Source organism: Oncorhynchus kisutch, linkage group LG1 (genome assembly GCF_002021735.2).
Source record: "Oncorhynchus kisutch isolate 150728-3 linkage group LG1, Okis_V2, whole genome shotgun sequence".
Taxonomy (NCBI): domain Eukaryota; kingdom Metazoa; phylum Chordata; class Actinopteri; order Salmoniformes; family Salmonidae; genus Oncorhynchus; species Oncorhynchus kisutch.
In genome coordinates, this window is record NC_034174.2 from 62,754,149 (window position 1) to 62,778,617 (window position 24,469).

Genomic DNA, 24,469 nt, shown 5'->3' on the forward strand with positions numbered 1-24,469 from the left:
TTGTTCCACATAACCTACACCCATCTGAACGTGTCCACATCTCTTACCGTTGGCAGCGGTGAGGAAGCACTTGTTGACGCCACGGGCCTTGTTGGTGAGCTCCTCGGTGATGTCCATGTGCGTGTGCACCTCGTCCCTGATCTCTTCCAGCGTGGCGTACAGGTCGGCCTCCCAGTAGCCCTTGTCCAGGCAGTCAATCAGCTCAGCCAGCTGCACCTTGGTGCTGTAGTACCAGATGGTCTTGTCCTCCTGCTCACCATCCTCCTCACTGCGGTGGAGGAAGTGAGCGAGACACCGGTGGAGGGGGTGGAGAGAAAAAGAGGAGGGGAGAGAGATAAGAGGGAGATGGAAGGGACAGGGAAAGAGAGAATATGGGAGACGGAGAAGGATAGTATAAGGGAGAAAGAGATCAATGTCTGATTAATTGACGCCGTCATCAAATGACGAGCAGTAGAATGAAGAACATTTAAGCAGACACCTGCCATTGTAAATTGTCCACTGTAAGGACATAGTACTGACAATTATTTAATTCATGTGTCTTCTATGGTGCAAGTTTTCCTTAAAAGCCATTCCGCCACTTTACAAACTCATATTCATTATCTCCAGCACCATACATACAGGTGTCTAGATAAGTGAAAAAGGTGTGTTTCTATTATCTGTGGTTGCAAAGATATGGTTCTAAATGCTTCTCTATGACATTACAAGGTAGGATTAAAAGGAAGAAAAACTGTGATTTTCAAAACCTGAAACGAGTTTCAAGCCAGAGGGGGGTAATTTATTGCTCCACGTCACCGTGAATCTCAATGTGTTTGAAAAATCAGTCATCGGGTAGAACGCAGAAAATTTCACATACACTGTATGTAGACACTGGTATTTTTTATTTTATTTTACCTTTATTTAACTAGGCAAGTCGGTTAAGAACAAATTCTTATTTTCAATGACGGCCTAGGAACAGTGGGTTAACTGCCTGTTCAGGGGCAGAACGACAGATTTGTACCTTGTCAGCTCGGGGGTTTGAACTTGCAAACTTCCGGTTACTAGTCCAACGCTCTAACCACTAGGCTACCCTGCCTCCCCATTGCTGGAGACAATGAAAATTAGGTTGAGAAGCGATGGAATTGCACTTTTACGTTTTAACATGGCCTTAGCTGCAATCAAGGAAAACATGATTATTGTGAAATTAAAGTTGTAAGACCTTTGAGCGCTCTAGGCATGTATAACACATAGGCCCACATCAAATATCAACAAATGGACAGCTTTGTGCACAGCAGGGTCTAGGCCTGAATCTCACTAGACTTAGGCAGTATTCCAGCAATCTAGTCAGCATCCTCTCAGGATGCAACCACCCACTCGAGACACACACACACACTCTTTCTCTCTCTCTCTCTATGGGGATGGTGAAGATCGATTACACTGCAACCAGTGAAGGCCACCTTCTTGAGTGGGAGCGGCAATGAGACTGTGAAGGCGACCCCCCCGAATCCCTCTGTTAAGGTGTGTGTCTGTGCTCGTGTACATGAGTGTGTGACACTCTCCTCTCAGGTTAAAGGAGTCTGCTACCACACCATCTGTGACTTGTGTTTAATAGCTGGCGTATATGCTATCGCTTACTAATATTTGTGTGTTTACATTGTCATTATCCTTCAAACAAGTGAGGCATTGGCCTTTGTGTACCTTAACAGAGAAGCTAAAAAAGTGATGTAAGCCTCTCTGGATAAAAGCTAAGTTTGAAGAGTGCCATCTGTCATGTAAAAAAAGCTCACAGTTTGAACATGATCACAGGTCAATTGCTTGCACTTCTGCTTCAATTTTGATCCTGGGTTAACAGTGTTTCTTGCGTGGATAACCTCAGTGCCTGATTGAAATTGACACTGTACATATTAATAAATAAGTAATGATCACTTATAATAATATATTACTGATTGTTTGGCGCTTCTGTCGGGGCTGGCTAGCTAGCCAGTGTGGGGTAGCTTTAGCAACAGGGTGGAACAGCAAGAGTTAGCTGTTTATATGTTAGCATAGCGATTGCTGCATTAGCCGAAAGCCTGTTAGCTAGTTGTGAACACTCCTGTGTAGATGGCTGCACTCTTGCAGATGTCTCTCGGCTCACCCTCACTCACCCTTGAATCAGCTAGCTAGCATAATAAGCTGTCAGCTGGTCGACATGGCTTCTTCTCAGAGCTGTGCAGTTTTAGCTTGCTTGTATAGCTATATGAAATGTAAAAGCTAGTTTTTAGCCAATGTATAAACAACTCTTTCAAATCAAAATCAAATCAAATTTTATTTGTCACATACACATGGTTAGCAGATGTTAATGCGATTGTAGCGAAATGCTTGTGCTACACTCGCATTAACATCTGCTAACCATGTTTGCTAGCTAGCAAGTTGGATAACAAATGCTTATTTCATTAATGCGATGTTAGCTAAGATAATAGAATGATCAGAGCAATGTGCATTATATCATTGTCCACTGGATTAAAAACCCAAGACATATCAAAGACCAGGCAAGAAAGTTAGATCTAAATGCTTGGTAAAAAAGCCAGTGGTAAATTGCTCCGTCCCCCATAGCCCTAACCCCTCGATGTTTGCAGACCTGTATGGTCTGGGAAGGTAGGCTATAAGCAGTGCAATGATGGATCTCACACCTTACAGATCTGCAGAAACAAATGGTTAGGGCCAAGGGGAGGGTTAGACAGTGGTTTGAGACTTGACTTTCCCAATCACAGAGTTATTAGATGCTAGCCCACCAACTCAAAGCTCAACATTGACAAGAGAAGCTGCTCTTCCTCCCTGGCAAAGCCTGCCTGCTCCAATACCTCTGTCACAGTTAACAACTCCATTATGGCCCCTTACCAGACTGTACAAAACTCCTTCACACTCTCCACTGGCTCCCATTAGCAGTGTGCATCAAATTCAAATCCCTGTTGCATGCCTATAGGGTAGCAAGGCGAATCGATCCTGGCCCAATCTTTGTCAGCACTGCCAAATGTATTAGTCTTCATATTGCCATTATACATGTAGCACGTCTTCTCTCCAAAAATGTTTTTATCCTGTAGCTGACCTAAGAGCACTGTTGGAGATGTGACAGGCTGAGATACCCAGAAGGTAAACATGAACATGTGTAATTTGTAAATAATGTTAAGATCAGTGTTTCTTTAACCCTGTTCCTGGGGGCCCAAAGGGGTGAAAATTTTTTGTTTTGCCTTAGCACTACACATCTGATTGAAATCACCAAAGCTTGATGAGTTGATCCTTTGACTGAGCTGTGTAGTGCAAGACCAAAAACAAAAATGTCCCCAGTACCAGGTAAAGGGTCAACCATAGTAGTACGTCACCCCTGGAGCAGATTAGGGTTAAGTGCCTTGCTCAAAGGGCACAGACAGATTTTTCACCTTGTCGGCTCGGGTATTCAAACCAGGGACCCTTCAGTTAGTGGCCCAACCTCCTAACTGCTAGGCTACCTAAGAAACACTGGTTTAGACAAAAGTGTCAAATATATGCCCCACATTCTTCCTCCAAAGGACCTTTCTATAGAAAGACTGAGGTAGCCATTAGCAGTTGCCTTCAACACTCATCCTTTCCTTTTAAAAAGGAGTTTGGACACTATACTCAGTTTAGTATCGCGGTCTTCATTTCACATTGTGATGACAACGGTTTTCATGTTCCTCCTAGTGTCAGGACAGCAAACGGTTAACACAACAGCATCCCTTCAAAGACTGAGGTGTTTTAGGCAGGGACATGATAGACCAGGCCCAATCCTGCACAACAGCCCCAGGTGAGACAACAGCCCTAGCCCATCATCCCATCCCCCAACCTAACCCATAACCCTGTGTTTCCCAATCCGTTCCTCCAAGGCCCCTAGCAATTTTTTGTCCTATCACACCTGATCCAACTAATCAATTGCTTGAAAAGGGATGTCCAGGGGGATATAACATTACAGAACACTCAGATATAAATATATTGTCTAGAACAGACACAATTATCTGCCAGGTAGAATAGGAAGTTGAAATAACTATTTATTCCACTGAACAAAGATATAAACGCAACATGCAACAATTTCAAAGATTTTACTGCGTTACATAAGGAAATCAGTGAATTGAAAGGCCTTATTGATTGTAGGGCAGATATAACTGTCAAAGGGATTCCTCTCGGGCAGTTGAAAGGCCCTAATCTATAGATTTCACATAACTGGGAATACAGATATGCATCTGTTGGTCACAAATACCTTCAAAAAATAAAGGTAGGGGCGTGGATCAGAAAGCCAGTCAGTATCTGGTGTGATCATCACTCCTCTTCATATTGGTGGGAAGTGGAACACAATGACGTACATGTAGATCCAGAGTATCCAAAATATGTCTGATGAGTATGCAGGCTGGGACATTTTCAGCTTCCAGGAATTGTGTACAGATCCTTGCGACATGAGGCCGTGCATTATCATGCTGAAACATACACACTGTCTGCCATTTGCCCTGTACAGTTGAAACCGGGAACTAAATCTCCCATATGTAAAGTGTTAGTTTCATGTTTCATGAGCTGAAATAAAAGATCCCAGAAATGTTACATAAGCACAAAAAGCTTATTTCTATCAAATGTTGAACACAAATTTGTTTACATCTCTATTAGTGAGCATTTCTCCTTTGCCAAGATAATCGATCCACCTGACAGATGTGGCATATCAAGAAGCTGATTAAACAGGATGGTAATTACACAGGTGCACCTTGGGCTGGGGACAATAAAAGGCCTCTAAAATGTGAAGTTGTGTCACACAACACAATGTGTCTCCAGTTTTGAGGGAGCATGCAATTGTCATGCTAACTGCAGGAATGTCCCCCAGAGCTGTTGACAGACAATTTTATGTTCATTTCTCTACCATAAGCCACCTCCAACATAATTTTTTAGAATTTGGCAGTACGTCCAAATAGCCTCACAACCCAACCGCAGAACCTCCAACATCTGGCTTCTTCACCTGCGGGATCGTCTGAGACCAGTCACTCAGACAGCTGAGGAGTATTTCTGTCTGTAATAAAGACCTTCTGTGGGGGAAAACACATTTTGATTGGCTGGGCCCGGCACCCCAGTGGGTGGGCCTATGCACTGCCAGGCCCACCCATGGCTGCGCCCCTGCCCAATCATGTGAAATCAATAGATTAGGGCCTAATGACCTTATTTAAAATGACTGATTTCCTTATATGAACTGTAACTCAGTAAAATCTTTCAAATTATTGCATGTTGCATTTATATTTTTGTTGAGTATAATTTTGGAGTGAGTGAACGTTTGTTTGTTATTGTCTACTTACACCACGACGCGGCGGTCCAGGAACCAGTACTTGCGGCGGTGGCGGTCATAGCCGATTGGCAGCTGGCGGATGTATGGCCTGCTCTTCTGCGCCTCTGTCACACAGTCCACCACGCCAGGCACTTTGTGTGCCACGCACACCTCGCACTGCCACTCGTCCTCGGGTACCTCCACCAGCGGTGGCTTCACGCACTCCAGGTGGTAGACGGCAGAGCACGTCTCGCAGCAGAGGAGGTCCCCCAGCCGGTGGCACACCCTGCAGTGGTCGTCGTACGCCACCACCCCCTCCGACATTAACTCTTCTCTAGCCAAGTTGGTGGCCAGGAACTGGTCCACAAGGAATTGAAGGACCTTAATTTTGCTCTCGAGGGGCTCGTAGGGGTACTCCTCGCCCTCCAGTAAAGGGAGCACCTGCCGGTACTCTGGGTCACTCTCGCAGTAGGCGCGCACCATCTCGGGCCAGGTCATGCCGTCGATGAAGTAGAGTGTGGAGTTGACGCTGTCCTTGAGGTCGGCAGGACCGAACGTGGTGTTGGACGTGTCCTCCTCGCGCAGGATGGCCTTGAGCAGGGCGGTGTGGGTCTCAGCCAGCAGGGTGCACTGCTCCTGGCCTGCCAGCGCTGCACAAAAGTCCTCGAAGCGGAACGGCGAGAGGCGCAGGACCGAGCCGAAGTTGCGCAGCACCTCATAGACGGCCGAGATGTTGAGGAGCTGATTGGCCGGCACCAGCAAGTCATCTGAGGACTTGGGCAGCTCCAGGGAGGGCACCTCCTTGGCCTCAAAGATGGGCGAGCGGGGCCGGTGCGGGTGTCTGCCCCTCCGGCCTGAGACAGAGAGGGATGAAGAGAGAGAGAGGGCTATAAATGATGTAAATAATTAAAATCAATCAAGAGACATAAAATGGGGTCAGGAAAAAAAGTCCCTTTAATACTGAGTGCTGGACTCTGAGAAACACAACAAAAACAGGTGAAGAAACAAAGACAAAACTAGATACATAGTGAATGAGCCAAAGCAGGAAGCGCAATTTGCATCAACCATAACAGCTGTCGATGTTTCTATCAAACAGGCAGGGCTTCTTATTCAACACATTTGAGTGTGTAACTATTTTGTTACTGTTTCTGGATAACAGCTCTGTGAATGTATGCATTACTTTCGCTGTATCAACTTTGAAGTACAGCGTATTGGTTATAACCAACTTGTATTTTTAACCCTTCCATAAATCCACAGCGTATATAAAGTCTGAATCTCTTCTATAAACATAATTTCTCCCTTTGGAAAGAGAACTTTTGATTTACTCAGTACATAAAAAAAAAAACAAGTCTTAAAAATTTAAATAAGCCGACCTAGCACCTGGTACTTGAGTATTCACTGTGCAGTGGAGAATTTGGCCTTCCTTCACTCACTCTACCCTGGGCCAGAGTATGGGTGCTGATCTAGGGTCAGCTCCCCTTGTCCATGTAATCTTATTCATTATGAATATTTTTTATGAATATGGACCCTGATCAAGTTCAGAATCTGAAACATAAAGCCAGGGATCCACACCCTCTGATATCAGCTAGAGTAGGTAGGTATAACAACTGACATACTATAGTTATAAATTAGATTTCAAACATTAGACATTAAGAGTAGGCATAGATGAGGTGACATAAAAAATTACCAACAAGCACCTCTCCCCTGAGCGTGTGCCCCCGTTGAGGGCTGTGTACAAAAACCTCTGCCTTCATTCCTCCCGCCCTATGCACAGAGTGTCTGTGTATGTGTAAGCATGTATTTGTGACTCAGTGTGATAAAATTAGTGTGTATGTGATTATAGGTCATATGAATGGCACATAAACCACTCCTTGAACAATTCAGCCATATTCACTTGTTAATCGGGCCTGTTTGGGGTAGGAGGTTATTTGCGTAGTCAGTCACTGGGGTGCAATGGAGAGATAGAATTATGATTCAAGAAATACCATGTTGTCTAGGCTGTACACATCTGTGCTTATGAGATGTGGGGCAAGTTATGAAACACATTCACAGCCATTTTAGGACACATAACATATGAATAAATCTGTAATTTCATGGAAATATTATTCTGCATTGCATTATGAATCAGCAGATCCATTCCAGGTCTACAGGAACATGTGGAATTATGATAATTTAAGATTTTACTGAACACCAAAAGATATCAGAAAATTTACAATAATGTATACTAATCTTATGCATAATCCTGAAAAATACAAAATGGTTCCTTAATATTGCATAAATGTCTTGAAAATTGACTACATGAAGTCCAAAGTACATGAATGACATCAATGTCACTTTCACTCATGTTTTGACATTATACAAGATCAAAACTATTGACTTTACAGTTCAACAATTATTTTTCAAAGCAGGTTACCTTTGCTCTTGTTCGTTTACATTGACAGATTGGCTTTGCTATGGTTACCGCACAATTTAGTACGTGATATTATAATGAGTTCAAGCTGCAACAGGTGAAATTAGAGCGCCGCTTTTCAAAACAAAGGGCCGTGCGATGATGTCCTGTCAAGCTGATTTTGACCACAATCTCACGAAATCTATCGCAACACCTGATTTTCTGAAGGAAAAAATTTAAACTAAGGGAGGAGGAGGAGGATAAATTACAACTAGTTGATGAAACTGACCCTTTATTGTTTACATCTACTACAGGAACTGTATAACAGTATATTCATGCCATGCAAGGCGACAAAGTATCAAAAACGCACGCGCAGTTCTAAAACAAAAAAGGTATAAATCTTATCGTGATATTTTGTAGCCAGGTAGTGCAGCATGGCAAGCTTGTTGACGATAATTGCTAAATGAATGAATGGAAAGTAGCTAAATGTTTATCTGGAACTAACGTCTAATATGTTGCATGCAAAATGGTGCAATTATGCAAATGAACAATTCCACATTACAATAATCCCCATCGTCAAATTCGTGTTCATTTTTGCCAATAGTTGCTGATTTTTTATAACAGAAAACATGCGAGGTGACAGTATTGTTCACTGTGCGCGAACTAGCAAACGATCACCAGAGCTCCTAAACAAAGGCCTGTTTATGAGTGCAATCTCCATTTTGAACAATGCAGCTTACTTCCCAAATGTGCTAAATAAAACTGTAACACTTTGGCGTGCATTTGAAAAATGCTTCTAAATTGCATTTGCAAGCAAACGTACCTGGAGTGCTGCCGTGCGTGCTATCATGGCTCCGAAAGCTGCTATCTGTACAGTAGCTAGCATCATCCTCATCTGGTAATTCTTCCAGAAAATCGGACTCATTGTCCACGGCCTCCTCTTCGTAGTCTGAGGAAGGATTCTCGTGTAAAAGTTCGTCTTCCTCCGACCTCAAACTAATATTATCCTCTTCCTCGTCGCTGTTGTCATCGTAGACCACCTTGCACAGTGGCCGTCTCCCCCTGCTGCCGCGACCACCTCTCGAACCCCTGCCTCTTCCTCTGCCCCGCGATGTCGTCGCTGCTCCAACTTTCCTCCGGCCCCTGGACGAATGGTAGTTTTCTCTCCGATGAATTTCTGTATCGCCGGTATCCACCACCGAACCCCGTCCGCGGCCACGTCCTCGGCCCCTTCCCCTACCACGGTTACCTCTCCCTCTCCCTCTTGAACCGCGAACTGGCCCAGGGGAAACCTCCTGCATCTCCGCTGCCTGTTTGGGCGGCCTTCCTCTTCTCCCTCGCATTGTAGCAGATGTATTATTTTTAATTTCAATTTTAGCGCGCGACTAGTCCACACAAACCCGAGAAACCGGGCAACCTCGGAAACCCTAACCAACGTTGCGATAGTCACAATTAGCCCCACCAAGCCCCGGGCTCAATTTTTAGTAGAATGTTCAAATAGAATGGCCGGCGTCCCGCTTTAGGTCGCCTGCAGTCGCCATTTTTCTTCGGATATCTCCCTCCACTGAAAACAGACAGCAGGCCCTGTATGGAGGTCACGTGACCACTATTCTACAGTAGACGCATTTAGTTCATAAAATGTGTTATCCATGCAAACGTGATGCCCCCACGATTGTTTATTTACGTTCACTTGTCATGCCAATTCACATAAATCAAGAAAATGTCGATTTATTACAATGTAACAGCTTTGTCAATTTGCAGCTGACGTCGTCATTCTAGCCAGAATGTAAGCAAGCAATACGTAGTCGGCCACAGGAAAGATCAGAATCATGAAACCAAGTTGTTGTTTCAGAGTTAGAGCAAATATTATCACATATTAGGCAGGAGTTCACTATATGTCAACATTTAAATCATGTAGCTATTGGTAGTTGATTTGTTGTTATCAAAGATAACAATTTGATGCAGTTATTCGATAAACTTATTTTAATGGCAAAAAATACTCATATTGTGTATTGCATTGGAAAATTGTATGCATTTATACATTCAAACATTGTGTTTACTTATTGATGCACACAGTGGATATTATGAAGAGGTCATTCAACATTCTCGATCAGAACGTATAACATCAGAACAGTTCCATCACCATGGAATGAATGATGGTGACAAAACCTACCAATGCAGCAGTTTGTGGTGCAACACTGTTTCTTTTTTTTCTCTTTGTTGCTACAATGTTTCTTAAATCCCTCTCTTATGATAGGGCCTAGCTACATGATGTTTAATTACAGTCTGTGGTTTATGTCCTCAAATGTAGCCTATTTAGACAAGGCCTACTATGTCTAGTATACTGGTTGATGCCTGCTCTCTGTAGTATGTCTATGCCAAGGCTTTTCTCTTTAAAGCAAGCACATTGCTTTATTAAGTCTAGCAGGCAGAAGTCTAATTATTTCGATGTTATAGCTACATTCTCAATAGAAGCAGCCAGCATAGTGAATGGTAGTTTAAGAAATAGCTAATAGTCTTTAAAATGATAAATAGCAGCAGGTTTCTTTGGACATAGGTTAAATTGGGAATAATTTCATCTGTAAATATCAAGTTGTCGTGGCCGAGTGGTTAAGGCGATGGACTAGAAATCCATTGGGATCTTCCCGCGCAGGTTCGAATCCTGCCGACAACGATATCTTTTGATGATTTAATAATAGTTAATGTGAATTTTCACTTTAAAGGTTAGTCCTTCTAATCCCAAAATCATTCAACTATACATTTGAATGTAGTTAATGTCTTGATATTACCTACAGTCTTCATGCAAAAGGTGGTACAACACAATGGAAAAGGGCACCTCCAAGTGTTAAAAAAGAAATACTTCATTTTCTGGTTGCATGTTCCATGTAGCCTTTAGCGGTATTGCAAAAAATATTGATGTAGATATCTAAATTACATACACTACATGACCAAAAGTATGTGGACAGCTTCTCGTCGAACATCTCATTCCAAAATCATGAGCATTAATATGGAGCTTGTCCCCCCCTTTGCTGCTATAACAGCCTCCACTCACCGAGGTAAAAACAGTTTCAGGTTGGATATTCCCCTGTAGTTTTCCTTACGTCCACCAACAGCAGTTAGGGACCGTTAACACAGTGACAAATACAATTTTTCAAATTTAAATTACTCCTAAAATGTTCAAAAGTGGTTCTAGCTAATTGACAAACTGCACCAAATTGACAAACTAAAGGGTGTGCAATGTGTAGGGCCACTGAGCGTACATTCTGAACCTTGTTTGAAGTCAGTAGGTCACATGACCAAGGAGCTATTGAAAAGTTAAAGTTTGAAAATTGTATGTAAAAACATGTGAGATGAAAATGGCAAGCTGAAGTGTATACAATTTGTAGGCCCACTGAGTGGACATTCTGAACCTTGTTTGAGTCAAGTATGTTTGATGACCAAGGAGCTATTGAAATTAGTACTTTGTTTACGCTCCCTAACTAATTCAACTACGAATCCAAAATGCTGCTCACACTTACACAATTTTATCAGTTTTGGAAAGTGAATTCATGTCCAAATCGTGAAAATAAGATATGTGCAATGTTGTGAGCATTTTTTCCAACATCATGACACTTATTTTGGAGTCTGTGGCTCAAGTGGTTTGAAAGCGCGAATATCCAACAAATGAGGTTAAACACTGATGTTGGGAGATTAGGCCTGGTTTGCAGTCTGCGTTCCAATTCATCCCAAAGGTGTTCGATGGGCTTGAAGTCGGTGTGCTGCGCAGGTCAGTCAAGATCTTCCACACCGATCTCGACAAACCATTTCTGCATGGGCCTCGTTTTGTGCACGAGGGAATTTTCGTGCTGAAAAAGGAAAGGGCATTCCCCAAACTGTTGCCACAAAGTGTAAAGCACAGAATCGTCTAGAATGTCATTGTATTCATACGGTACGGCAAGCGGTACCAGAGCACCAAGTCTATGTCCAAAAGACTTCTACCCCCAAGCCATAAGACTCCTGAACAGCTAATCAAATGGCTACCCAGACGTTGATGCTACTGCTACCCTCTATTTATTATCTATGCATAGTCACTTTAACTCTACCTACATGTACATATGACCTCAATTACCTCGACTAACCGGTGCCCCCGTACCCCCTCGCTATTATTTTACTGCTGCTCTTTAATTATTTGTTACATTTATTTTAGAATTTATCTATTTTTTACTTAACACCTTTTTTCTTAAAACTGCATTGTTGATTAAGGGTTTGTAAGTAAGCATTTCACTGTAAGGTTGTATTCTGCGCATGTGACAAATACAATTTGATTTGATTTATGTAGCGTTAAGATTTCCCTTTACTCGAATTTAGGAGCCTAGCCCGAACCATGAAAAACAGCCCCAGGCCATTATTCCTCCTCCACCAAACTTTACAGTTGGCACTACGCATTGGGGCAGGTAGCGTTCTGACATCCACCAAAGCCCAGATTTGTCCATGGACTGCCAGATGGTGATGTGTGATTCATCACTCCAGAGAATATGTTTCCACTGCTCCAGAGACCAATGGCAGCGAGCTGTACACCACTCCAGCCGAAACTTGGCATTGAGCATGGTGATTTTAGGCTTGTGTGCACGGCTGCTTGTCCATGGAACCCCATTTCATGAAGCTCCCAAAGAACAGTTCTCGTTGCTCCCAGAGGCAGTTTGGAACTTGGTAGTCAGTGTTAAAACAGAGGACAGGGGATTTTTACGCGCTTCAGTGGTTGGGTAGGCCGTTTGGAGTCTGACTGGATAAAAAAAAAAAATATATATATATATATATGATCCCCACCTACTTTTAAAACCTAACTTGTGCCCGTGCCCATCAGCAACAGGTGTGGCTGAAATAACCAAATCCACTAATTTGAAGGGGTGTCCACATACTTTTGTATATGGTCCCATGTAATCTTAACTTAAACATACATATGATAACCATACAACTCATCATGATGGGACAAAGGCCAGTTTCATTTTGTGCATAGGGTATTTTTAATACAAATACTGTCATATGAATTCAGAATAGACTTTGTTAGAATGCAACACAAAATGTATCTATAGAAAACATGTGCGACTGTGTGATTGGGAGACTTTATTCACTGTCCAAATCGCCTTCATGAAATACAACATTCAACCACAAGATTGTCAACCATATGGAAGGTTGAGACATTTCTATTTTTAGACATGTCAGTATATTCCTATAAAAAGGGGCAGTATGTTCTAGGTTAAAAGTATCTATGCCATGATGAAATATCACGGGACTATAGTTTTCATAATTCATATGAGCAAATATTTCTACTACACACGCCCTCAGATTATACAGACAAATACAAATCACATGGCTATAGGGACCTCGGCCTCAGCAATGCCACAGTTCAGAACTTGAGAATCATTTTCTCTACACATCTGGGAATCAACTAGACTGATCCCAGATCTGTTTGGGCGTTGCACAGCCAACTCCTATGTTCATCGTTGAAAGCACAAATCAAATCAGACCTGGGACCAGCGTAGGCATCTACAGTAGAGAGGTATGATATAGCAGTTGAACCATGGACCTTTCGGTAGCATACAAATACAAAGTGGAACAACAATGCAACTGACCAAGAGAAAAATGGGGAAAAGGTCAACGGCAGAGTTTTATTAGAAATAATCTGTAAATATGGTCTAAAAAAGCTCAATGACTTCTATGGAGTACTGGCTGATGTCCTTCGATGGCTTCATTTTGTGGAGCTCTTGAAGGCTGCCCTCGATCTTCCCCAGTTCAGAGAATAGTTTCACCTGGAATGGGTAGACGGGGATAGATGTTAAATCAACCCATACAACAAAGACCCATATACATACAGTATGTGCGTCAGCGAGATGAAGGAGATGCAAAGTAAATAGCAGTAGTGTGCCAATTTACACAACAAATAAGAGTGTTGAAGCGTGTGGCTAAACTCCTCCGCTGAGTTGGTTCAGTAGCGGGCACAGGTTTAGCAGAGTGGAGCGAACCAGTGCACATCCGCAGACACCCTGTGTGACTGTGTGAGAGCAAAGTCGTCCATTGTGTTCATCCTAATATTGTTGATGCTGCTCGTGACAGAAAACGGCTAGCATTTATAATGGCAACACCACTTGCTTTTCCTGTTTGAACCACTGAAGAGGTAAACATTCCTCCCTGGGTGCCTCAAATGAGTTTCATTATCACAGCAATAAAAACAAAATGACACTAGTTGTTATCAAGGGAACCATTATGACAAAAATGCTCAACCATCATTTGCAGTGAGGACCAAAGAGAAAGCACATACCTGGGACTTGACAAAGCTTTGGAGATTTGACAGCAATCCTTTGGCATTAGGAGCCATGACCAAGACTGTGAAATGAGCATCCAACAACAGGCACACCCAGTCAATGATCTAGAAAAGAAAAAGGAAATTCAGAACACACACATTAAGTTAATGCTATGCAATATAATTACATGCTTTCACCTTTTGTATAACTTTAATGCTTCCATGTACCAACCTGTGTCATTGTGGGCGATCTCAAAACTGGCGTTTGTGTGTAGACGTCTTGGGAATATTTCATATAGATGAACTGGAGGTACTGAAGAAAGAGCTAGGAGAGGAAAGGAAATAGAAGGATGCAACCAGTCTTTCAACATATCCTCATAGATAACTGCAGTTTATAAATTGGAAGTCAATAGATAAAAACCCACCATGGTATATTGCAGGATTACAGTCAATTCCAATTCAATTCAGGAAGTAAACAAAATGTTATTGTTCTTCAATGAGGAAGATTGGAATTTTCTTCCTGAATCGACTTGAATGAAATGGAATTGATCCCAACTATGGCATATTGTCAAGGAGATGAGAGACAGGTAGCTACTCACAATAACCTGCGGAGCATTGAGGTCCTTCAGGTGGGGGACGAGGAGGTTGTCACTGTACGGTGTCTGCAGGACCTCATTACTATGGCAGCACAGTTAAGTTATAACACCTCCACACATGTCTAAGGGTCATTTCTATGGACTGATATTAGCGCACGGTAAACATTATGGTGCATCGCAGCAGACTGTTGACAATGAAATGTGTCATTGTATCTATCCCTATTAATGAACAATTGAACGAATCAACCAATTCAACAAACCTATAGTGAGAGGATACAGTAACAGCCTTGTGTTGGTTCAATCCATCTGACTATTAATGATTCTATCAAATACACTGTTTAATCAACAATGACATTATCAGATATTACTGTAGTCTTGCAATGGAACAGTGTTTAGGGTATTGGTTGTCCAGACTACACACAAGGATACAGTAGCACAGCCTTGTGTAGACCCACGGGGCAGACCTCCAGCTGCAGTGTGGGGTTCTTCTTATCCTGGTGCTGGGGAGGTTTGGGCTGGTGGTGGGGGTCACAGCTGTCCTCAAACAGAGGGGGGCTGAAGCCGTTCTGTTGGCGCCCCCGGGCCCCCGCCGCCACCAGGCCCTCCATGAAGGACACGCTGTCCGGCTCCAGGCTCACCATCTCCACATCGCCGTCTGGCACACTTGGAGGAGGGAGAGCGACACACAGCCGTTACAACAACGATCCTGATTTCAGGCTATTTATATGAATTGACAAACTAGGTATTTGCCGTAACAACATTTGGAAGCATTGGAAATGGTTCAAACGAAACAAGTTCTAGAAATAAAGAACTTCAAAATAAACCATTTAAAAAGCAATACACAGCCACAAAGAGACCACTTGGTCTACAATGTGGTGGAAAGAATATGTACACAATGAGTAGAAACTTCAACCATCAAAACAATTAGGCCAACAAATACATAGTCAAGCTCCAGCACTGGCAGGAAACACGATCCTGAACTTCACCAGAATTAATCTTATCCACAACGTATAGGTCGTTACAAAAGACGCCCCCATACACCATCGAGTTAGACTGACCCGATGAAGGTTTTGAGGCAGGCACACGTGACCACCTCAGGGATGTCTGGGAAGAGCTGCAGGCAGAGCTGACACAGGAAGTAGTCCTTGTGCTCCAGAGCCAGCAGCAGGAGGTCGGGACACATGCTGCAGAAAGACATAGAACAGGTCAGAACCAAACCAAGGGTCTCAACAACAGTCTGTGTGAAAATACTATAACAAAAAGCTTCCTTTCCCAGTCTCCTTTCCTTCATTGCTACTGATAGGCAAAGAAATAGGATAGGTACCCACCCAACATGTCTTCACCTATGATGTCTGGCAGTGTTAGAGACCAATTCAAGACCAAGACCGGATGGGGGTGACACGCGGTCCGAGACAGAGTCAAGACTGAGCCCCGAAAAAGTCAAATTCAAGACCATGATTGTAATTTTGTCATAAGGCCACCATAATAATGAGTTCAACATATCCAGCATTTCAGTATTCATATCTCAGAACAATATATGGATTCTTTAGACTTTCAGAATAGTGAGAAAAATGCAACCTGATGGAAAATAGACACGACAAATTATTACTAAACCCAAGTCAGTGGAGAACAATGAGGGCCTCCTACAACTTCAGATAATTTATTAAATAATTATGTTCTGATTGAATCTCTTCAGATTTGGTTGGAAAGGAAAGGTGAACACTGAAGAGAAAAAAAGATGCAATCAAGGTTTTTTTGGTGGTCTGTTGGGAGATAAATCTAGATAGCCGAGACAGCCATTGGCTAGGCCATCATAAGCTAGATAGAAGGCATTTGCCATTCAACTGTATTAGGGTAACATTTTGGAGTGACAGTTTAATCAACCAATCAAATTGACTTGTTATAGGTGGGACCATTTATGCTAAAAAAACAAAAAAACACATGGTAACTACTGCCTTCTCAAAGGCCAACAGGTCACTACACAATAGGGAGCAGTAGTTTCCCCGAGGTCAAGCAGCCATCTTTTGTTGCAGACCAGTTTGCAGAGGCTGTTAGCTTCTCCCTTTTCAAGAATAACTTTCAACAAGAAGTTAAGTTTCAAATGATCATCTGGTGAGTGGAAATGTGTTTTTTTTTATTGCACCACGCTTGCTGTTAGCAATCTCTTTCAAAATAAGGTGTGAAATATTGTTGCATTTAAACTTTTGGTCACCGGTTACTTTGTGTGCTAAACATGAAATGTTTTACGCAATGGGAAGTAATAGTTGTACATTAGCGTAATGGTTGTGTTTTTCCTATTCTCATGATTGGGACCTACTGGCTTATTCTGTCCAAGTTTATAGACGGCTTATCCTTTAACATTATTCTGTCTTTCCATCTGCCCTATGCAGTGTAGTGGGGCCTGGTAGTGGGTATACTCACATTTTGCTAAAGAAAAAGCCTAAGGGGCCTGCCCAGCGAAGGAAAGGTACCCTGTGTGAAAAATCCTGTTTTCTACATTTAAAAAAATGAGTTTTCCTATATATTTTTCAGATGAGAACCAAAACAAAAAATTATATATTTCTTTGTATTTCTCCCAGACCTCCAAAATGGTCTCCTGAACATCAAATTTTTGTTTTTCTATTATAAAATGACAATTTTGGGAGGTCTGGGAGAAATACAAAAATTAGTAAGTTAGGATCACCACATTTTAAGAATGTGAAATGTCAGAATAAAAGTAGAGAATGATTAATTTCAGCTTTAATTTCTTTCATCACATTCCCAGTGGGTCAGAAGTTTACATGCACTCAATTAGTATTTGGTAGCATTGCCACAACATGATGCTGCCATCCCCGTGCTTCATGGTTGGGATGGTGATCTTCGGCATGCAAGCCTCCACCCTTTTCCTCCAAACATAACGATGGTCATTATGACCAATTTGTCCTCTGAAAAGTATTATCTTTGTCCCCAAGTGCAGTTAAACCGTAGTCTGGCTTTTTTATGGCGGTTTTGGAGCAGTGGCTTCTTCATTGCTGAGCGGTCTTTCAGGTTATGTCGATATAGGACTCATTTTACTGTGGATATAGATACTTTTGTACCCGTTTCCACCAGCATCTTCACAAGGTCCTTTGCTGTTGTTCTGGGATTGATTTGCACTTTTCGCACCAAAGTACGTTCATCTCTAAGAGACAGAGCGTGTCTCCTTCCTGAGCGGTATGACGGCTGCGTGGTCCCATGGTGTTTATACTTGCATACTATTGTTTGTACAGATGAACGTGGTACCTTCAGGCGTTTGGAAATTCCTCCCAAGGATGAACCAGACTTGTGGAAGTCTAAAAAAAAAATTCAGAGGTCTTGGCTGATTTCTTTTGATTCTCCCATGTCACGCAAAGAGGCACTGAGTTTGAAGGTAGGCCTTGAAATACATCCACAGGTACACCTCCAATTGACTCAAATTATGTCAATTAGCCTATCAGAAGCTTCTAAAGCCATGACACAATTTTCTGGAATTTTCCAAGCTGTTTGAAGGCACAGTCAACTTAGTGTATATAAACTTCTGACCCACTGGAATTGTAATACAGATTATTATTTCACTTATAATTCACTGTCTAAACAATTGTTGGAAAAATTACTTGTGTCCTGCACAGAGTAGATGTCCTAACCGACTTGCCAAAACTATAGTTTGATAACAAGAAATATGTGGAGTGGTGACTCCAAGTATTTGTAAACTTTCGACTTCAACTGTATTTATTTATAATTGTGGGGGGTACTGAGGAGTATATCTTTGTAAAAATAATGTATTATTTTTGTGTTCAATCTGATTGGGTGGGCCTGTGTCCACCCAGGCCCACGCTCCCGAGGCGAACAGGGCATGATGACTGAACTGCGCATCACAAATAGCCTACTAACCAAGACTTCAGACCAATACATGGTTTGCATCCCCAGTGTTGCCATTTACTGGTATAGATCATACTTTGAAACATCCTTCCTACCTACCCTACCGGCTACCGACGTCATTCTTCTGAGCTGCTCCATGCCAAAACCAGTTGAGAACTGTGTGCTCTAGCTGCCTGCCAATGATATTCTGCTGAAACTAGGCTATGGTTGTACATATTCATATATTTTGCGTGCTTCGCGATTGTGTAGGCTACTTTGTGCATGATTTCTCTATTGTACTACATAATTGATACGTCATAATTAGATCCACTACACTACTTTGCATCAGTGGGGATTAAGGGAGTGTACGCAACACCTACTACACCACTATACTTTTTGGAAAAGGGCCACTCTCCTACGTGTGCTGGTATTACGGTTGTTGTCCTTTCAGCATCATTAACCTGTCACGCCCATCATTCTGATAACCTCCCTGTCCAAAGGACAAATACTCCCGTGCCATAGGAGGTCCAGTCAACCCAATGCCACCCTCACCTGTGGCAAAGGCACTGTGTTTGCACCAGCCGTGCCAAGGCCCCGGGAGCGTAGAAGGCAGTCTCGACCTGGCTTCGGGCCACCAGGTGGCAGGCCAGCCGGCCCACCGAGAGCTGCAGGTCCTGGGCATCGCCTCTGGAGACCAGGGCCTCCACCTCCCTCCGGACCTCCTCCACTGGACCATTCTGGAAGGGTTGGAGATGGACCACAGTCAACACCTAACTTAACATTTCCTCGAGGACAATTATATTTGATATAAATATACTATGAAAGGGACTGGTCATTTGTGGGTCACTCACAATGTACTACATCAAAACCTGCTTGAGACTAAAACAGAAGAGCAAAATGAACAGTTGATCTAAAATACCTTGATAAGCTCCAGTACTTGATCCACTGTGAGGGCAGGCGCTGATTGGCTCTTCCGTCTCAGCTTCTGTACAAGGGAGGACCAATCAGAACAGGTGAAATTAACATAAATCCATTCTAGTGGTAAAGTATTAGGGTTAGGGTCTATCAATTCTGGAAGTCAGGTTAACTTACACTCTTCCTGGTATCCACTATTTTGGTGGGCCCCTGTGGCTGATCCCCATGGAGTAGGGTGTTCCAAGAGGGGATAGCCACTGACGATTTGGACACTAAAAAAAACGCAAATGAAATAAAATCCCAGTCACTAAACTGTTAGTTTATAATAACATTTCAAGGGATGCAATTCAGATCATTTCAACAGTAATTGGCAGATTAAGTACATTAGATAGGTGACACTAGGGATGGTATTAAAAGCAGTGCACTATATAGGGAATAGGGTGCCATTTTAGATTCAACCAGACACCGTCAAGGACGACTAACGCCACTCTGGTGACTGTTTTACTGAGAAGATGCCGTGTGACCTGCGATCCCAGGGTGTCGTAGTTTCCCCAGGGCCGAGGCCAGGGAGGACTTCTGACACTCGTAGGGAATGACAGAGAGGGCCTTGCCATGAGGGACAAACAGCTTCCCTAAATAACACCAGACCTGAGGGGAAACAAAGGAATGATCATTGATATAAATAGGAGTGAAGCGGGTCTTATTTAGTGCAAGATACAAGTATAGAGTTGTGAGGCAAAAATTCACAATTCTGAGTATTCCTACCTGTCCACGGATTCTTCCCACCATCTCCTTGCCAGCCTGAAGAGTCTGGAAATTAGTATTCCAGATGCAGAGGAAATCTAAAAAAAAAAAGAAAAAGGATTGGATGGATGTCAGCAATATGGTGAAAGCTCCCAAGCATACAAGGGGAAGATATCACCACGTTGTTTACATGCATCAAATCAGAACTTCAAAAAGTGTTGATGTTGGATTGGGTGAATGTTTGTGAGAATCATAATTCAATCAAATTCATGAAGTAAACTACAATTCCAATTTCCCACATGAGGAAAATCAACATTTGAGTTTCGCTCCTGAATTGACATGGCATTGATCCCAACCCTGATATTTACCTTTGCCAGTCCTGGCGGAGGGATGGGGCATCCCGACCACAGCCACATGAGCTTCGTCAAGGGCCACTGCCGAGGCACCGCCTAGCTCCCCCTCCCCAACGGGCAGCCTCAGGCGCAGGCTACGAGGCAGGGCCTGCACCCCTTCCAGCCCCACAGGCCCCCGCACTGCCACCACACTCTGGTACACACAGCCGTTAGGGTCTGGAGAAAAGAGAGTGAGATAGAAGACAGAGACGCAAGTCAGGTCAATCATAGCCTTATGACACCATCACATAATTGAGAGAGCCAGTTTCTCAGGAAAACCATAAGTGCTATCATGAGACTGGAGCTAAGATGATCAACAACCGTTTTTCATTGTTTGTAAAGTGCTTAATTGATATCAAATGCACTACCCCCTGGGGGGGGGGGGGGAGACACCATTAAAGCTGAAATACATAACTTTTTGGGCGACATGACCAAATTCACACAGAAATGTGAGTTATAGATCTGTCACTCATTGAAAACAAGTCTAAGAAGTGGTACATATGTTCTATGTGTGATATTTCTATGCTCTCTGTTCTTAAGGTTCGTTTTCACGTCTTTTACTTTCGGTTTTGTACACCAGCTTCAAACAGCTGAAAATACAATATTTGTGGTTATTTAAAAGACATTTCACAGCATGACATGGTACATTGATTCTCTACACGATACATTGTTTGTTTTGTCACAAACTGAAAATAACTATTAGAATTTTAACAACAGAATGCCAGAACAATTTCTGCATAATGCATCTTAAAAGCTGAATTAACATCACTAACATTTATAACATACTACTTCGGCAGGGATGTGACGGCCGTACTCACACAGGTAGAGCAGGTTGATGTGTTTGTCCCGGAGAGAGGCAGAGAAACTCAATGGGGAAGCTCCAGAGTCTTCCCTCTCCAGCCTATACTTCTGTAGGGTGTTGGGGTTGAGCCTCTGCACATACAGGAAGTGCTCCCCTCTCTATGACGGACAACAGGGAAGCCATGTTAAGCACGACAGTGTGGCACCGAATTCATACTTGCACAAAATATAGCATGTTGCTAATGGCACCAGGTTTATGCCTGCTCATTGGCAGGTCATTGAGCACACGGCTATTCAGTGTACTGGTGTACCACAAGGAAAGGATATTCTACCTGCTCTGTCGTGAAGAGGACAAAGTGTTGTTTCTCAGCCACGATGTTGGTGCTCCACCTATGAGGTAACATGAAGACATTTGTCAACTGTGTGCTTCTCACACAAACTATTGTTACCCAAACGAGCCAAGTACTGACAGCATTATCATTGCCTCTGACTCACTAAATTAATATGGTTGTACGTTTTTTTTAGACCACATATTTTTTTAAATATCCATGGCTCTGTAAGAGAATAAGCCAACCGGCCTCTATAGAGATGGGACGAAAGCCAACCAACACGAAGGTTATGGATCGCTAATCCAGACTAGTGTCCATTGTCTGACCTTATGACCTCCTTCTCCTCCTCTGACAGGATGTCCTCGATGGGCTGCTGGGGGGCAGAGAGGAGGGAGTCCAGGAGTCTGACTGCCCCTCTCTGAAACAGCACCACAGGCTCTCCCCCTGGGGCAGAGTGGACCCTCCATACATCAGCAGATACCTAAGAGACACGCAGACACGGAAGTAGTTAAGACCAATAACTGCGAGACATCGCAAAATGACTGCAAAGTCAGAGGGAAGCCTAAGATATATGTATATGGCATATTTTTATTCAATTATGGTACAATGACTTCGCTGGCACAGGTCATGTTAATTTGCAGAGTATGTCACCATAATTGACAAAGTCAAAGCAGATGAGATTGAAATTGTATGTGTGTGAGAGGGAGCAAGAGAGAGCTCATTCTTACAGTTGCTTTAAATGCTTTGTCTAAATTGAGGTCCTCTTCTTTCCAAACTCTGATGACCTAGTGAGTAAACATTTATTCACCATGAACAACATGAAGACAAAAACGTTATTTTAAGAATCCAGATGTTTTAAATGGGTTTAGTTTATATGTTTGTGGGACTTGTCCACAAGTGTTACCTTGTTGTCAGAGACCACTACATATTCCTTGGTCTGAAAGTTGAACACTGCAGGACAAGTCAACAACTGTCCCTGTTTCACCGTCCAGCTACCCAGAGGCTTCTGGTCTGAAACCTGTCAACACACCACCTCATACGTAAACACCACATGCATTTTTTCAACAGAAACACAACCACGGTCATATTAAAAAAAGGTACGTTAAGTTCATATTCAAGTACAAGACGAGTGTGACTACCTTTTTGACAGTGGCACCAACGTCAGCGAACCAAACAAACCCACGCCAAGCAGCTATCTAGTAGTAACGTTACTGTTCTAATTGAAACAGTACGTGTGATAATGTGCACGTCGATTGATTGAAGTAAACCTTATGAATACGCAGACTTGTAGCTAGGTCGTTGTTGAACACCATTGCAATACTGGTAAGAGTGAGCAATTTATATTTTTATATGTAGCTATATTTTGAAACACGTCGGATCCCCTACTGCAATGTCAATGGACACGAGTGTGCCATCATCCCATCGGCTGAGCTGGTTCAACATTCCAGCCACTTATTTTGGTCAACATTACCTTGTATAAAGTGACAGCTCTCGTAGAATCGGTGACGACGGCATGGTCACTGTCTCCATCCAGTTCAATTCCCTGAATTGCCGAATCTGAAGCACTTGGCGTTTGTAGAAGTCCGCACAACGTGAATCCCTCAAACAGCGTGGCCATGCTGGATGAAGAAAATAGGAAGTGCAAACCTCGCGAGACTTACGCACGGCTACCATAGAGTATTCAGTGTCTGGTTTAAAGATGAAAAACTTCGGTAAGATCAGACAGCGCCCCCCTGTGACTAGTTTATGGTATTTCATATTGAGTTGTGGTAATGTTGTGTGACGCCAGTAGCAGTCTGTGCCCCTGTGGTTATATTCAATATACACTATTTATACAAAGGATGTGGACACCCCTTCAAATGAGTGGATTCAGCTATTTCAGCCACATGTATAAAATCGAGCACACAGCCATGCAATCTCCAAATGAAAACATTGGCAGTAGAATGGCCTTACTGAAGAGCTCAGTGACTTTCAAAGTGGCACCGTCATAGGATGCCACCTTTCCAACGAGTCAGTTCGTAAAATAATTGCCCTTCTAGAGCTGCCCCTGTCAACTGTAAGTGCTTTTAATTCCCCTCTTTCCACTGGGATTCTCTGCCTCTAACCCTATTACAGGGGCTGAGTCACTGGCTTACTGGGGCTCTCTCATGCCGTCCCTGGAAGGGGTGCGTCACCTGAGTGGGTTGATTCACTGTTGTGGTCATCCTGTCTGGGTTGGCGCCCCCCCTTGGGTTGTGCCATGGCGGAGATCTTTGTGGACTATACTCGGCCTTGTCTCAGGATGGTAAGTTGGTGGTTGAAGATATCCCTCTAGTGGTGTGGAGGCTGTGCTTTGGCAGAGTGGGTGGGGTTATATCCTTCCTGTTTGGCCCTGGCCGGGGGTGTCCTCAGATGGGGCCACAGTGTCTCCTGACCCCTCCTGTCTCAGCCTCCAGTATTTATGCTGCAGTAGTTTATGTGTCGGGGGGCTAGGGTCAGTTTGTTATATCTGGAGTACCTCTCCTGTCCTATTCGGTGTCCTGTGTGAATCTAAGTGTGCGTTCTCTAATTCTCTCTTTCTCTCTCTCTCTCGGAGGACCTGAGCCCTAGGACCATGCCCCAGGACTACCTGACATGATGACTCCTTGCTGTCCCCAGTCCACCTGGCCGTGCTGCTGCTCCAGTTTCAACTGACCTGAGCCCTAGGACCATGCCCCAGGACTACCTGACATGATGACTCCTTGCTGTCCCCAGTCCACCTGGCTGTGCTGCTGCTCCAGTTTCAACTGTTCTGCCTTATTATTATTTGACCATGCTGGTCATTTATGAACATTTGAACATCTTGGCCATGCTCTGTTATAATCTCCACCCGGCACAGCCAGAAGAGGACTGGCCACCCCACATATGCTCTCTCTAATTCTCT

At 43.2% G+C, this 24,469-nt stretch overlaps 2 protein-coding genes and 1 non-coding gene across 9 annotated transcripts in view; 1 reads left to right on the plus strand and 2 right to left on the minus strand.

Annotated features, from left to right (window-relative positions):
* LOC109888832 (nucleosome-remodeling factor subunit BPTF) overlaps positions 1-9,326 on the minus strand; it is a 53,386-nt gene extending 44,060 nt beyond the window's left edge. For 6 of the 7 annotated variants that reach the window (XR_004210680.1, XM_031829303.1, XM_031829266.1 and 3 more), the window contains exons 1-3: positions 8,479-9,326; positions 5,298-6,120; positions 48-268 (exon numbers count right to left, since the gene is read on the minus strand). Coding sequence is in view for 6 of the 7 variants with exons in the window: in XM_031829303.1 (XP_031685163.1) it covers positions 48-268; positions 5,298-6,120; positions 8,479-8,998 (1,564 nt within the window). In the remaining variant the exon portion in view is untranslated. The remainder of the gene's footprint in view (positions 1-47; positions 269-5,297; positions 6,121-8,478) is intronic. The other variant, XM_031829275.1, reaches the window with a different exon arrangement.
* Positions 9,327-10,247: 921 nt separating this feature from the next.
* trnas-aga (transfer RNA serine (anticodon AGA)) lies at positions 10,248-10,329 on the plus strand. The gene has a single exon. It is a non-coding gene; the product is annotated as a tRNA-Ser (tRNA).
* A 2,305-nt stretch (positions 10,330-12,634) lies between these two features.
* On the minus strand, positions 12,635-23,236 carry LOC109889601 (nucleolar protein 11-like). Its single transcript, XM_020481157.2, has 18 exons — positions 23,039-23,236; positions 22,472-22,585; positions 22,296-22,352; positions 21,894-22,048; positions 21,571-21,628; positions 21,256-21,397; positions 20,414-20,614; positions 20,067-20,143; positions 19,826-19,949; positions 19,479-19,573; positions 19,306-19,371; positions 18,939-19,123; positions 15,590-15,715; positions 14,961-15,194; positions 14,535-14,613; positions 14,168-14,260; positions 13,954-14,061; positions 12,635-13,444 (listed from the first exon to the last, which is right to left on the minus strand). The coding sequence occupies exons 1-18, from the start codon at positions 23,183-23,185 to the stop codon at positions 13,331-13,333; spliced, it is 2,175 nt and encodes a 724-aa protein (XP_020336746.1). The 5' UTR covers positions 23,186-23,236; the 3' UTR covers positions 12,635-13,330.
* Between the last annotated feature and the right edge of the window lie 1,233 nt (positions 23,237-24,469).